Genomic DNA, 16246 nt, shown 5'->3' with positions numbered 1-16246 from the left:
TCTGGAAAACAGTGTGGAGGTTCCTCAGGAAACTAACAATAGAACTCCCGTATGACCCAGCAATAGCACTGCTAGGAATTTACCCAAGGGATACAGAAATGCTGATGCATAGGAGCACATGTACCCCAATGTTCATAGCAGCACTCTCCACAATAGCTAAAACGTGGAAAGAGCCTAAGTGTCCATCAACAGATGAATGGATCAAGAAGATGTGGTTTATCTATACCATGGAATACTACATGGCAATGAGAAACAATGAAATCTGGCCATGTGTAGCAACATGGATGGACCTTGAGNAAAAAAAAAAAAAAAAAGAAAAAGTCACACTGACAGAAACAGTGACATTCTGTCAAAGGAGGGATGGGCTCTCATGGAGGGATCCAAGGGAATATCTCCTCCCATCTTCTCGCTATTGTCTCAACCCAACTGGAAGCTTGAAAACAAAAGAACCTGTATTTCATACTGGTCAGCCACATGGTGTATACCCAAGGTGAACAAAGATGGGAACAGATCTGAAGGTAAGTGGCATACTGCCTTTTCCCATTCCAAGTTCACCCTTCCCCTATGCGAACTGATTTTCTAAATAGTGCCATAGTTTATCTAATGGCACAAGTCAGAGGTCTACTCTTAATCTTCCATGATCTTTACAATGTTATTTTCTGAAAACATTTAATCCCAAATTTCTATCCATTCTACTTATGAAATATTTACGCACATGCTACTCTCTCCTGTCACCACTACTTCTCTTTAACATCACTCTGTGGACACCCTAGCCTATCATTTCTTAGTAGTACAGAGCACTTTGACAAATTACTGTCTTTATTTGTATGCTTTTCAAGTTTCCAAGAAGACTTTGTTCAGAAATCTATCTCCAGTGCCTAGTACAGTGCTGGTATAAAATGCATGTTCAGGAAATAAGTGTTGAACACATGGATTAATGCAGATTTTCAATATTTATTTCTAAGTTTTTTAATGTTTTTTTTTTTCTTGAGAGAGAGAGAGAGATAGAGAGTTAAAGCATGAGTAGTGGAGGGGCAGAGAGAGAGAGAGGGAGACACAGAATCTGAAACAAGCTCCAGGCTCTAAACTCTTAGCATAGAGCCTGACATGGGGCTCGAACTCATGAACCATGAGATCATGAACTGAGCTGAAGTCGGACATTCAACCATTCAACTGACTGAGCCACTCAGGTGCCCAGGGTTTTTGATATTTATTAGCTCAACACTGTAGTGAATTTTTAACAGACTGTTTGACACGCTTGTTTGCTATCTTCTGTCCATCATTTACATTTCTGCCTGCCCGTCTATTCTCATTCATATATTGGATGTCCCTCCCTTATTTCAAATTATTTTGTGGTACTTTATAGTTTTCCAACTCATTCATTAAACAGTTTTTATTAACATGTGTAAAGAAAGGGACATCAGAGATGAGTCAACAGATAGTTTACAATTTACTAAGAAAAACAATAATGAAATATAAATTGCAGTAAGACATAGGAGTCTAAAAGGAGGGAAGCACTGAGCAGGAGCACCTAACTGCAGAGCAGGAAAAGGCAGCGGGGAAAGGCTTTCTAGAGGACAGAGGAATGAAAGATGGGGGTGGTTTGCGGGCCATGCACTGCAGGGGCCTGGAAGCCACATTTATAGTATCTTGACTTCTTAGCCACATGTTTAAGGACCTTTTGTGTCTCAGCCATGGTGTTTGTCAGTTTTATGTTCCATATTTTCTCAATTTGGACTCCCTGTCAAGAGACAGCTGATTCTTTAAAGTTCTCCAAATGCTGCATGTGGATTCCTAGTCCTGCAACTCTGCCCCCAGTGGCCTGTCCATCTTGCTGGTCTAGGAGACAGGATTCTCTTTTGAAAGGGCATCATCTATGTCACATGGTCCTCACCTTCTCTGCTGTACATGAACATATTTCTAAAAGCAACTTGACTTTTTTTTCAGTTTTCCAGAAACAGTTTATGTTTCTGCCCATGTTAATATAGCAAGCCCATGTTAAATGGCAGGGAGTGGGGAAAAGAGAAGTGCCTACATTCTCTTCAGATAACGTAGAGAGCTCAAAGATCCTGCAATATGTAGAACTCCTTGAGGGAGATTTGTGACTCACCAAATCATTCTTGCCTGTTTTTAAAGATAAAGGATAGCTTTGTTCAGGTACTTTGAGTAATTACAGCCAAATGTTAACTTCAAATTTAATTTAATGTAGACTATTTAATCTGAAGCAGAGTAAACAATAGAAACATAGCAATAGATATGGGACCAAACAGAAAAATATTTGACCTTTAAGTGTGAATATATCACTATTTATCACTATGCTCAGATTATTGAATATTTGTGTCTCTGTGCCACTATAGATAATGAAACCTCCTATTCATTTATAGCAGTGGGTATTATGTGATTGCAGGCAGCTGAAAAACATATATGTACCAACAACTAAACTAACAAACACCTTTTTCACAATTTTCTAATCACAATTGCAGTCTGGTGTCAAATCAGGCCACAAGTAATGTATAGAAACAATATAGAATGTAACAATTATAGTATTATTTTATTACCTCAGAAGTTCATACTAATTAACACAGAAAAAAATAAAATGAAGTATGTCATTATTAAAATGCACATTGATTTTTTTTTCAGGCAATGTGTTGCTCTACATTTTTGTAGGTATGAAATAAAGATATCAAGTTAAAAAAGTGAAATTCAACAGTATTTAAGTTACAAAAGACAAAGACACCATGATCTGTGATGTGAAAATTAGTAATAATACACAAATAACAAATTATACTGGATATATCTATTAGCACTTTCCTTTCGGCAAGCCAATGGGAATCTGTAAAATTAATCAGAAAAAAAACCCCTGCTAACCATAATATATTGTATTTTGATGCAAATAATTACTAGTATATGGATTCAAATTTATCATGAAACAAATCATGCAGACTGTAACTTGGGATAACACATTTTGCCTTCAAGGGAGACTTTAATTTTCTACCAATGTCATAAAAGATGCTACCATACATTTTGACTCCAATGTTTTCTTAAGAAAAAAGTAAATCTAGCATCATGCCATATTACAATTTCTTATATTATTATACTTAACGATCTAGTATCATTAGATCCTTCTTCACATTTTCCTTATTGATGGCAGATAGGATATTCTGTTGACTGGCAATGAAGACTTCCTGTAAAGAAAGTGATTGTTAATGATCCGTGACTCTTAATGAATCATAAGTCCTCTAGTACTTGGACTGGTGAATGATCTCTTGTTTGACTTGATATTCTGGAAGTTCTATATAAAAGTAAAAGTAAACGTTAACAACATGCCATTTTCATGATTTTATAAATGAGCTTCTATGTACTTATATTTTTGGATGGATTCTATGCCCGGAGAGAAAAATATAATTAAGTTTCTGAACGTAAAGTCCCAATGGTTAAATATTCTATGGTTTTCCTAAGAAGCATCATGCATTTAACTGTGATTGCCAAGGAATCATTTTTTAAAAGACTCTTTTAAGTCACATTTAAGTTTCAAATTGCTTATCTTTATGTAATATTTAAGTTTTAAATGATTGGTTTCTCTGAGAATTTTTCTGAAGGTTTAGGGTTGTTTTAATTTTGCATAATATGAAACAAATGTAAAAGTGCTAACCTATATTGCAGAAGGTATTTACGTGGATTAAACCTGACCACCAGGAGAGTGAACAATGCCTGAAGTGGTTCTCAGCCTTCTTTCATTAAAGAGGCACCAGTCATCTCCAGATGTAGGGTAACATGAGTTCTGTTGTTACTGATGCTTTTGTTTGCTATGTTCTTTCCATGATGGCTTGTAATTTTGTCATTTACTTAACCCTAGATCATTTACTTTCTGGATCTTTCAGATTAAGGGTTAAGAATCAATTTTAAATTGTACAGAAAATAATTTGTAACTCAATGTGGTATACTTGAGTATGAATGATTTGCCTTAAAATACACATTAAATTCAAGATTTTTGTCTAAAAGATCCCCACTGTCATGCAATCAAGGGAGAGGCCTTTCTATGCAAATGAGAAAGGAGATGAACTTACAGCCAACACACAGGGAATTTCACTAGGCAACACCTTATTTATCTATGGCACGACAGTAATCTGTAAAAACTCATTGGTCTATGTGGTAGATATGAACTTTATATATTAGGTTTGTCTAAGAAATAAAGATTCAGAACCATTAAGATAAGATTTTTGCCAGGCTAGAAAACCATCTGTGTCTCTCTGAACAATATGTCTGTAATGGAATGTCTAGGTAGGCCCAGTAATTGAACAGTGCTCTCAAGTATTTTGAACCAATAAAGTTAAGTTTAATAAATGCCATTTTCCCCCTTCGAAAATGATTCTAATTATTTGGCCTTTAAACTGTATCTTGGAACCCAAGGAAACATCTTCCCATATAAATACAGCCTTTAAGTCCTTGGAGAAAAGAAATTTGTTAGGGTACTGGTGTTGGTAAGCACCAAATTAATGGTTCAGTGGAGTGGAATCCAATAGGTAGATGTTACATTTAAAAATAAATACATTTGAATATTTTTAGACAGAACATAGACTCATATGCCTGACCTCTTGGTATTGCCCTATGCCTCTTCACTAAGGTCTTTCATGTTATCTGCCTGGTTTTCAAGGCCTTAACACGCAAGATTTAAGGAAGAGCAGTACATGTACATGCATTGGGTAGTTTACTGAGTCCTCCTTTGAATGCCATTGGAGAAATGTCTATTGCTAGTGCTCTTCCCTAGGCCTAATCGTATTGATAAGTACTTTATGTGTGTGTGTGTGGGGGGGGTGTATACACGATATATATTCATATATGCAAACATACATATATTTCTTCATTAAATGATACTCAAATTATATGCAAATACACACACATGTATAATGAATAAGAAAATGAACATCACTGATTAATAAATATGAAGGTTTTTTAAATGAAAGGTAAGCAAATGCACACCATTTTGTATCTATTTTTCAATGTTAAATAAGTGGAAACATTTTAGGCCTTGGACATTTAGAAACCTAGAGATTGATATATCTCTAATATAAGTCTCGCATGGCTGCTGGAACAGTACTGCATGCCAGGAATGAGGGCAGCCAAGGAAACAGATTTGGAAAGAGTGAATGAATGTCAGGAAATAGTAATAAGTCTTTCTACGGGTACCTTGGGAGGCTTCATTAAATCTCTCTTTTAATAATTGTATATTAAAACATGAATAATGTTTATTAACATATAAGAAATTAGAGTGAAGAGGAAATCTTCAGGTAAATATAAACTGTATGAAGTACACAGCAGCTCTGTTCTGTAAGATGATCAATTCTGCAAATGATTTGAATAAGGAATGCAGCAAAGTTCAACTTGGATTTTGTAGGAAAACCAGGGAAAAGATTGATAACAGTTTAATTGGGGGGAACAATGCACATGTGCTTATAAAATGCGACATAAAAAAAAAAATCTCCCTGATCACATTTCTCTTGCATGTGAAGACTTAGAGTATTGTTTCCATGGACCTCTCCCACATTAAAAAATGATTTAGTATGTCTTAACAGAGAAGATTTCATTCTCAGGCCCTTTGTAAAGTCTGCCATTGTGAAATGTGCTTTAACTAGGCTGATTCTGTTCCAGCCCTTCCCTTCCGAGTTGTATCCAGTTACCTCAGCTTGAGCATAACCAGGAGAAGGATTCCACAGGTGACTGTCATGCACATGACAGCATAGATTACTTCTCCTAGAAAGAAAAGGTTTAAAAAAATTAATGGATTTTTAGAGAGAATAAAAAGTAAAAATAGAGGATAGATTTCTTTTTTAACTGACCATTGAAGGGGGAATGAAATCCACTTAGAGTTATTTCCTTTGCATGTTTTCTTTTACGCAATGCAATGCCTTTGACATTAGACAGGGTTGGATAATCTGAAAGAGAATAATGAAAATGAGATTACAGTATTTAAGTGTTTCACATTACTTTTTCTCCATAGGTTGTAATTTGCTTTGTGTTATAAGGCAGCAATTTATTTTTCACACTATCTTAATAAAATCTGATAGATGAGGATAAAAGTGGGAGCACTTTCCTTACATTTTAACAGCTCTTTTTTCTACCTTTTAATCAGATCATTTCTTTACAGAAACTGTTTTGTCTTTTTTCTTTCCCAAACCGTGATTAGAAAAGTAGATTACATTTTATGACAGTTCATTGCACCTTATATAGAGACTGGGGGCCAGGGGTGGGAAGCAGCAACTTTAGGCTACCCATTATGATATAGAAAAGATTACTTTTTTTCCCCCAAGAGTGATAGTTTTTATGTGCCTTTAATGATATCAATTTTCCCTAAGACCCACTGTATTTATGAATTCCTATAGAGTCTCTAAACTGCAATCACTCTGTTCACCCCTCCACTCAGACTTCAACATCCAACTTTACTTATTTCCCTATTCTGTCTCTTTTAAATTCCTTCAATTTCTATTGTTGTTACCTATTTTTTGTTACACTTAGGGGAAACTCCTGGTGGCTCTATAGCCCTAGTCTTCATGGGAAAATTTTGCTAAACACATTTCTACCTCACAATTCACAAGAGAAAAACACGTGATCCTTAAAACTAATTAACAGGCCCAGTTTAGGTGACTTTCACTGATAATTTGAAGTGAAATCATCCTAGCCTTGACTCAGTTCAACACACGTATGAATGTCGAACATACCAAAAGCCCAATAACCTATTTCTTTGATGATGAAGATTCAGGTAGGATTTTAGTCTTTCAAAAAGGTGCAGGGAGATGAGATAAGTCTTCTTCTCGAGAGAAGATTTGCTCTCCTCTCTGATTGTTTCATGAATTTTAGAACTGCAAGACTACGTATGAGTAGACTGTTGTTTGTAGAAATTAGTGCATCAAATAGTGGATAATATATCTGATGACAATGAGTGACGGGAGGCTCTGGGTAGGAAGGGAGATGGGGAGATGTGTTTGCCCTAGTCCCATTCCACCCTCTCTCCGTCTCGGGTTGCTGCGGTTCAGAAGCCTGCTGTTGGAAGCCAAGATTTGAGGTCTATGTTAAGAATAATCAGCAGACAACTTCGACAATATTGTGGGCAACTTGTGCAGTTTCCTCCATGTGGAGAGAAGTGTTCTGCATATCATATATGTACCACAAGATTGTTTTATTGTTTCTGCTCTTGTAGTTATCTACTAGACCATATATGTTAATGTAGATATTTTTTCTTTCAACAATGTATTAATTTCTACCATGTCAATATTTAACCTCAATGACAGTAAATCCCACAGCTGTATCACATTCTGTTACCTTTAACCCACTGTCTACTTAAATGTGGCTTTAGGTGTTGTGTGTTTTCAAGTATTTTGTCACTTTTGTGCTGAATGTTGGTAATTTAATACTGCTTTAATTTACTTTTCAGGAAAAAACTCATAGACAGTTGTAAACAAACAAACAAAAAAGAATAATCAGCAGAAAGCACAGAAGACAGAGTTCAGATCAGTAACAAAGATCTCAGTGGGGTCAAGAGAAGGAGCCAAACATAAGAGGTGGAAATGTGAAGATTTTGTTATTAGAAAACCTGTTTTCGAGAAGTCTAAACTCTAATACAGTGAAAACATTTTAGTTCAACATTTTTAAGTCTCTGATTTACATATTGGATCATCATATATTTCTAGAAGTTTTTCTTAGGTACTAAAAAATCAACCTCTCCTAAATGTAAAAGGAATAGAAGAAGAGTGTGCAAATTTCTTTGTTTGTTTGTTTGTTTGTTTTGTGGTTATAAAATACTTTTTCTTGTTCACTAAAGTTAGAATGGTAAAATTGAGCTATTTCAAATAATACCATTTTTATACTAGTGGTTCCTTTATTGGAAGAATTTTAATCAAAATCATCTTACAAATTTAATTGAAACCAATTATATTAAAAGTTTATACTCAAATAAATTCAGAATATGAAGGGTAGTTTTAGTTAAAAAAAAATTCTATGTTGGGGTGACTGGGTGGCTCAGTTGGTTGAGTGTCTAACTCTTGATTTCAACTCAGGTCAGAATTCCAGAGTCCTGAGATAGAGTCCCATGTCAGGTCTATGCTGGGTGAGGAGCCTGCTTAAGATTCTCTCTCTCTTTCAATTTTTCTCTCTCTTCCCCTCTGCCCCTTTTCCCCACTCATGCTCTCTTTCTCTCTAAAATAAAAAGGGAAAGAAAAAGGGAAAAAAAGAAAAAATCCTAGACATTTTGTGATGTTTTAAACATTTAAAAATTTTTAATTCTATAACATTTTGAGGCAGGTTCATGGTTCAAATGTAAATGTATATAATGTACATTGGCTAATTATTTGAATGCTATAATTTTCCTTTATGAAATTCTATCCCTAAGTACATTTGGTCTAGTTAGGTACAATGATTCATCTTTGCATAAGAAAAAAGGTTACTATTGTGACAAATTAGGCTACCTTTTAAATATATCTGCTGAAAGTGATTGTTAAATATTCACCTAGCAAAATTTAGAAAGAATCGTCTCATTCACTAAATTTCACTCACATGGAACTCATTAACAAAGTTATAATAGATCAATGACAGAAATGTTAGCTAATGATCCCAGTGAAAATTTTAATGTGTCTAGCAATCACTCCACAATCTTAAATATTGCCCCCTAGGAGGATACCGAATATCAGTTAGAGAGATTAATGTTACAGAGGGTTTCTTGGCTACTGAAGCCCATTGGAGATTCTCCTCTGCCTTTTATAAACAGTGAGGTTTACAGTGTTTTATAACCATGAAATTAAAGTCGGCAGAGTTAATAACCAACCTCAGTCCCACACCATCTGCTATATTTATAGATAAACACTGTCAGTGACTTGTTTATCTTAACTTGTACCCTAGAGGAGTTAAACACTATTATGAACTATATTGTAAAATCCCTGTACATTTGACGGGAAATCAAGATTAATTTCAGCCTTATGTTAAGAACAAATTTAAATAGTGTTCTCCCCAAATGAGCTACGGAGATGTGACCATTTCTTCTTTTTTTTCCCCAAAATCCTTGTGCAGCAGTGGCTGATGGCTGATGGAATCTAAAACTTTATATAATTTACATGAAATGGTAAATACATCACTAAAGATATGATAGATCATATACAAAATAATGATTTAAAAATAAATGTCAGAATATTTGAAATAGAAAGTAAATATAATCACAAAATGCAAATTTGTAAGCCTTCAACTAAAAGGTTACATACACAAGTCTGCTTAGCAGACAAATTTTGCCAAAAAGAATTTTTTCGTAGAATAATTTAAAAAATATATTTTATAGTTATTTTGTTAGTGTATCATGTGGCATAGTTAAATTTTATTGTCTTCTTTTAATTTTTAATGAAAAGATTGCCAATATCATGACAATATCATAGTGAGAATGAAAATTCAAGGATGACCTTGCATGTCCAAGGATTGGAGCCATTTTTAATTTGGCTATTATTTTCTCATCTGAAGATATTTCAATTCCCAAATTGGAAATGAATTTTGAATTTTTTTACCTAATGGTCAGTAGTGAGATTCCATGTCTCATGGACTCTTTCATTTATTAGTATATAAAACCTTCTAAGATGAATCTAAGAAGCATTGCATTTGGGAAGAAAGGAAAATATATAAACATCTTTAAGTATGAAAAAACAACACATTAGTAACGGGATAAACTGAGGTATTAAAAATATCCAATAACAATATAACACCACTGTTGCTAAAATCTATGTTGTAAAAAGTAAATTGAGCAAATGATATGCTTGACCTTAATAGACATGACATGTATCCACAAAGCACATTCATTTTTTTAGTTCATAAACTTCATAGAAGATAAAACAATGACTTAAATGTATCTTCTTGCACTATATGTGGGTAAACAAATGGTTGCCAGGGGTTAGGGAGAAAGGGACACTTCGAGGTATGATCTTGTTAGTTTGCAATTCTCAGGAGTTCCCTGGGTGAAATCTATAATCAGGCCCCCATACACAGAGGGCAAGGAAAGACTAAAGAAAGAGGCAGGCCACTTCTGATTTGTAGGTGGCTGTTTTAATAAGAAGGAAACTTATATATGAGATGTGTCCTGGGCACTCACCCACCAGAATCTTAAAAGTTTATATGGCTGTCTTAAGTGGGGTTCAGCCACATGGACACTCCATATGGTCTCAACAACACATTGCTCTCTCAAGGCTGCATATTTGAAACAGCTCTGGCTATGAGAACAGTGAGTAGAATGTATATTCCAAGAACAGGGAAGGTGGCAACCATCCTCCAATTGTCCTGGTATAGCTCACATGTCAATCAGCAGTAATATCTTCTGGATGACCTCCTCCAACATACTCAAAAGGTACAAAATTTCAGTTATGCAAAATGAGTAAGTCTTAGAGATCTATTGTACGTCATAGTGCCTATTGTTAGCAATGCTATATTTTACATGTAAACATTTTCTCAGAGGGTAGCTATTAAGTTAAAAGTTCTTATCGCACATGCAAAATAAGCAAATAGAGGACAGGAAGAATCTTGGGGAGGTGACAGAGATGATACTTATGGTATAGTTTCTTGGAGTATATTTACCTTGGAGCTCATCAAGCTGTATACATTAAATATGTACAGTTCTCTGTATGTCAACAAAAACAAAAGCAAAAAATGCATCCTTGGATAAGTGTACACTGCAGAACATTTGCCTTGATCTTTTGGCATGAACCAAAAACCTCAGTGTAGTGAATGACGGTATTGACGAGCCTGGCAACTGCCCTTTGGCCCTTGGTTGAACGACAGTGTTGTTCACACATCTAGTAGATTTGCTTAAAGATTATAGTGAGTCTCAGCTGTACTATCTAAAATGTTCTACATATTTCTTAAGAGTTTCTGCAAATAATGAAATAGCAATTGAGACAGCAATTAGCATGCAAATTATGTATTGATATCAGATAGCCAACACTAGATTAGATAAATATACTATGATCGCTTTATTTTTTAAGTTTATTTGTTTATTTTGAGAGAGACAGAGACAGTGCCAGTGAGGGAGGGGCAGAGAGAGAGAGTATCCCAATCAGACTCTGTGCTACCAGCCTAGAACCTGATGTGGGACTCGAACCCATGGACCATGAGATCATGAACTGAGGTGAAGCCAAGGGTCAGACGCGTAACCAACTGACCCATGCAGGTGCTCCACTATGATTGATTTGGAAGGCAATACTTTTAAATTTTGGAATTAAAAATACCCATCACCTGTGAGCTCATAAAAAACAGATATAAAGATATAGATTGAAAATTTTACCAAATATTCAGAGTATATGTTAATAAAGAATAAGTATGTATGTATAGTAGAATTACAAAATTGGATGGGATTCCTTAGATGATCTAATTCAAACTTCCCATTCTTCCTCACAGCTGACACAAGTAAACACTATTCTAGGAATTAGCCATTTAACACCTTCTGTCTTTCCACTACTTTTGATGGTCAGTTTTAGTTAAAATATAAAATATTCTTATAGATTGTGTTTTTATCAGCTCATAATGATATACCTACCTTCTTTTGCCTAGCCCTCTGGCTGCTACATATATGTGTGTGTTTGTGGAGGGAAAGAAATCAGACTGTAAGGAGACCACATGGAGCAGTGCTTTTCAAACTTTAAAATGAATCTCGGTTTACCTTAAAAGGCCAAATCCCATTCAGTAAGTCTGGGGTGAGGCAGAAATTCTGAATTTCTTACAACTTCCCAGATGCTACTTCTGCTGACAGAATACACACACACACACACACACACACACACACACACAGAAAGAAATGCACATACATACTCATCTAATACACAAAATGCTTTGCTTCTGTATATATGGTGCTTTATATTTTAAAAGGCACTTTGACAAACACTGTTAAACTTTATAACATCTAGCCAAATAGGAATTATTAGCTCAACTTGATAAAGAAATTCAGACTCAGAATAGTTGTCTTGTCCAAGATCCCAAATTTGGTAAACAGTGAAGATGTAATCTATCAAAATCTTCTATTTTTTATATATATGATCTACCTTTATGGAGACCAAAAAATACGTAAAACACCTTCAGTGTTGTCCAGTGTGGCAGTCAACTGGATTAAGAAATAAACTTGAAAAGTAATAGGAGCAAGTTGTATTTGATAGTGTTGCACAATAAGAAGCATTTATTAGTAGTATCTGCTTGTCAATATTCATGATCATATATGTTTCTGTTGCTGAAACCTGCAGTAAAGGTGACATAAAGCTAACAACTAAAGCGTCTGAAATGATTCACATACACCTTTAAGATGTTTCAACTTGTGCACCCTTCTGAGATATGTTCATCATTTTCAGTGTAATCACATAAATCAACCACTTTAACCTTGACATTTAACAGAAATTTAAAAATAATAAATGTTGCAATTTTCAAGGTAGTTATCTTAGACTATGATACCAGTAAGAGGATTTTCTGTTTTTACAGATGTAGAATTAGGGCTATGCATAAAGCTTTCCAAGCGTTTACAGGCAAAGGGCATACAAAGAATAATGCACAAAAGATCGGTTATAACTGTTTAAAATCAGACTTGGCTATTTCTTTGGTTGCTATAATCTGTGTCTACACTGATACAACCTGAATGTTAAATAAAAATATAAAATAACCCCACTGTTTAAAAACTGCCTCTATCTGGAATGAATTTATTGGGATAAAATGTGTTACTGAAATTTAAGAGTAATTTTTACCTTGAATTATTTTATACAAACACTAGGAGAGCTTGTAATGAGACAAGGGTAAGATAAGAGTGGGAATAGTTTACACTCTATGTAATCAATTTCATAAGGTTTTGTTTTTCTATATGGAGGTTTCTAATATACAAATTTTTTTTAATGAAAAAGTATATGTGACAATACATTAATTGTCCAGATAGCTTTTGCTCTCTGATGTTTCCACTTGGAATTGAATGATTCCCTAATGTCTTCCCTTTGGAAAGTGTGTAAGACTTCACCTGGCTAGCTTACACAATTTTTCATAGGCTGATTGAAAACATCAGGGAAAAGAGAGTTAGGGAAAAATGAAGAAAAGGAATAATTTTTGGAAAGTCTTAATAGCCATTTGGAATGATGAAATAATTCAGAAAGCTTTATAAAATATTGAGATTTAAAATGGAAAAAATTAAATAATTGTAATATTTCTTCCCTGCACATGAATTAGCAAATTCCCGGAAGAAAGCTGAATTTAAAGGATAATATATGTTGTTAGTTTTCCTTAGATAGCAAACTTCCTAAAATTAGACACCATATTTATTCAATTTATAATATAATATGACTATCATAATGTCATGCCTATGCAATTATCTAATGGCCAAAAAGCAGATATTAGCAATGTTATATTTGAAACAGTACATCTGTCACTGTGTAGTCACATACACCAAATAGTGTATGATTATATGATGTTTAATTATTTCTTTGACATTAACCAAGGGTCATTAGACATATTTTTCACATATTATCAATTTTATAAATGAAAATTCAGTGTCCCATCTGTAATGCATATGGTCACCCAATCAACAATAATGTGTTAAGAAACAATTTGCCTGGCAATTAATTCTAATGATCAGGTTTGTTATACTGATGGGCAAAGAGTAAGTATATTCATCGGTGGATTAGGAGATATCCAAGAGCAAAGAATATCTCTAGGCTTCAACCCTCTGATTTATAAAGTCAAACTAGGACACCTAGCTTTACAAGATTTTCTTGAGGATGAAAATATTAAAACTCATATTAGTATAAACAGGGCTTTTGGAGATTTCCATGAGAAAGAAGGTGCAATTATAGGGACAAAGGGAAAGGAAAACAAGACTAAGAGAAGGGATTCCTTTGAAGCCTCCTTTTCCCTTTCTATTATCCTTTCTTTCCTTCCTCTCCTTGGAAAGATCTTCTTGGGCCAATTCACTGAAGTAGAACCCTCCGATATTCTCAATTTCAAAAACCTGATTTCAAGTACACACGGTAAATTCAAAGGTTGTTAGCAGAGGCAGAGTTATCTAAATGTTTTCTATGAAACAGTAGTCCTATAGAACCCTTTTATGTGTAAGCCAAATAAAACCTTTTATTAGTAAATGAGTGGAAAATTTTAGATTAGACAAAATAAACTCTGTCCTTTTTATTTTTTCTGCAAGTGTTTTCTAGGGTTTTGTTGTTGTTGTTGTTGTTTTGTTTTTTTACTATACTAGAAGGGACACTTTACCTAAATTTATTTTCTCCATGGAATATATCTAGGAACCCAATTAAAAAGAACTTAGTAGGGGCGTCTGGGTGGCTCAGTTGGTTATGCATCTGATTTTGGCTCTGATCATGATCTCGAGGTTCGTGAGTCTGAGCCCACGTCAGGCTTTGTGCTGATAGCTCAGAGCCTGGAGCCTGCTTCAGATTCTGTGTCTCCTTCTCTCTTCCCTGCTCATACTCTGTCTCTCTCTGTCTCTAAAAAATAAATGTTTTAAAAAAATCTTAAAAACAAAAGCTTAGAAAACTTGTGTATACATATGTGATTAATAGACAAATATTTATGTATTTTGAGTAGGTATAGGATGTTTATTGAGGATAATTATTTTTATTTAGTCAATAGAAAATCAGAAAATATCATACTCATAGTATTTTGTATTCCTGAATATAGGCACTATTTATAATTCTTTCCTCTATTAAGCTTACACATAAGCACCTGACACCACAATTTCTCTTGTTCTCTACTCTTGAGAGTTAAGCAAATTTTTCAACCTGTGGTTTGGGAGATCCTGACCCCCAAATGCTACTCCTCTTGCCCCTTAGAGAGATTGGTGTGATGCAACATTAATTCCACATTTGCTGCCAGTTAATCTGCCATACTTCAATTTCTCAATTTGTCCTCATGGGACATGGAGAATTTAAAATCTGCCCTCTGCTTAGGAGACCCATTCCAGCAGATGAGAATGAGTTCATGGATCATTTACACCTAGTCACCTAGGAATGTCCACAGGACCATGTAGTCCATGGTCCAAACCACCATATTTGGACCCAAGTAAAGATTTTCCAGATAAGTAATTACTTCCTCCTTCAAAGCTAGCACCCTGGCAGTCAGCATGGGGATATATTGGTAGGATGATACACAACCTCACTCTTAGGAAGTTCTCAATCTAGTTTCAGGTAAGGGAAATAATTTAAGCAAAGGGAGGTGGGAACTGACCAGGGAGAGCTAAGGGAAGGTACACATTTGAAGAATGGTGAGAAGTAGGATGGATTTGCATTCCAGGTGTTCTTGGGAATCCAATGAAGTTTACGTGTAGGAAGAATGAAAGAAGGGGCAAAAGAGAGCAACAGTGGTCTTTTGCAGACAGAAATAGCACAATCAGGACAGAGATGGAGAATTAGTCTGGTCATAGTGAATCGGCTGGTTGGTGAGGAGACTAACAAGGAAACAATTCAGATGTTAGAAGATGAAAACTATTTTTAGTTTTAGTTTTCTTTTAGAGAAGAGAGACAGTGTGTGGTTATCTTTAAAACAAGGAGATTTTTGTTGGAAAGTAGAATGGTGCAGAGCAGGCACAAGCGTTAATAGCAGGTATGGATCAGAAACCGGCTCTGCGTAACTTCAGCGCTGTCATTTTAGGCAACTTACTGAGACTCTGCTTCTTTATTTTTAAAATGGGATAATGCCACAATATTGATTGTTCCAAATTAAACCAGACAGTACGTGAAAAGAGCACAAAGTGCTCAGTAGATTATGTAGTTATTAAATATTATGTAATTTGGAGTTTTCTTCGATACTGAAAATGCAGAAAACAAAATGAGAGGTGACTCTTAGGTTCTTGAGATGACTTGATGTTTTAGGAAAACTTCAACTTCAGTGAACTGGCCCAAGACCTTTCCAAGGAAAGGAGGGAATAAAAGAGAATAGGAAGGGGAAAGTGTAGAGAAAAAGAACCATCAAAAGAATCCCTTCTCTTACCATTGTTTTCCTTTCTCTTCCTCCTAAAATTGTGCATTCTTTCTCATGAAAGATTGCACAATCCCTGTTTATATTAATATGAGTTTTAATATCTTAATCCTCAAAAAAATCTTGCAAAACTAGGTATTCTAGTTTCATTTTACAAATGAGAGAACTGAAATTTAGAGAAATTGTCAACATTCTTTGCTCTTGAATATCTCCTAATCCAATGGCCAAGATACAGAAAATGGTCAGGATAGAGATTTATTGGTAGAGAATAGAAAGT

The 16246-nt window shown here is 34.9% G+C and overlaps 1 protein-coding gene across 1 annotated transcript in view; it reads right to left on the bottom strand.

The window, feature by feature from the left end:
- Positions 1-3228: 3228 nt before the first annotated feature.
- Positions 3229-16246, bottom strand: part of GFRAL (GDNF family receptor alpha like) — a 53590-nt gene continuing 40572 nt past the window's right edge. Inside the window, exons 7-9 of the mRNA XM_077769092.1 lie at positions 5838-5933; positions 5679-5751; positions 3229-3292 (exon numbers count right to left, since the gene is read on the bottom strand). Coding sequence (XP_077625218.1) covers positions 3229-3292; positions 5679-5751; positions 5838-5933 — 233 coding nt within the window. The remainder of the gene's footprint in view (positions 3293-5678; positions 5752-5837; positions 5934-16246) is intronic.

Source organism: Crocuta crocuta, unplaced genomic scaffold, assembly GCF_008692635.1.
Source record: "Crocuta crocuta isolate KB4526 unplaced genomic scaffold, BGI_CrCroc_1.0 scaffold205, whole genome shotgun sequence".
NCBI classification, from domain to species: domain Eukaryota; kingdom Metazoa; phylum Chordata; class Mammalia; order Carnivora; family Hyaenidae; genus Crocuta; species Crocuta crocuta.
Note: the sequence above shows the minus strand (reverse complement) of the source record. Positions and strands in the feature narration are given on the sequence as shown.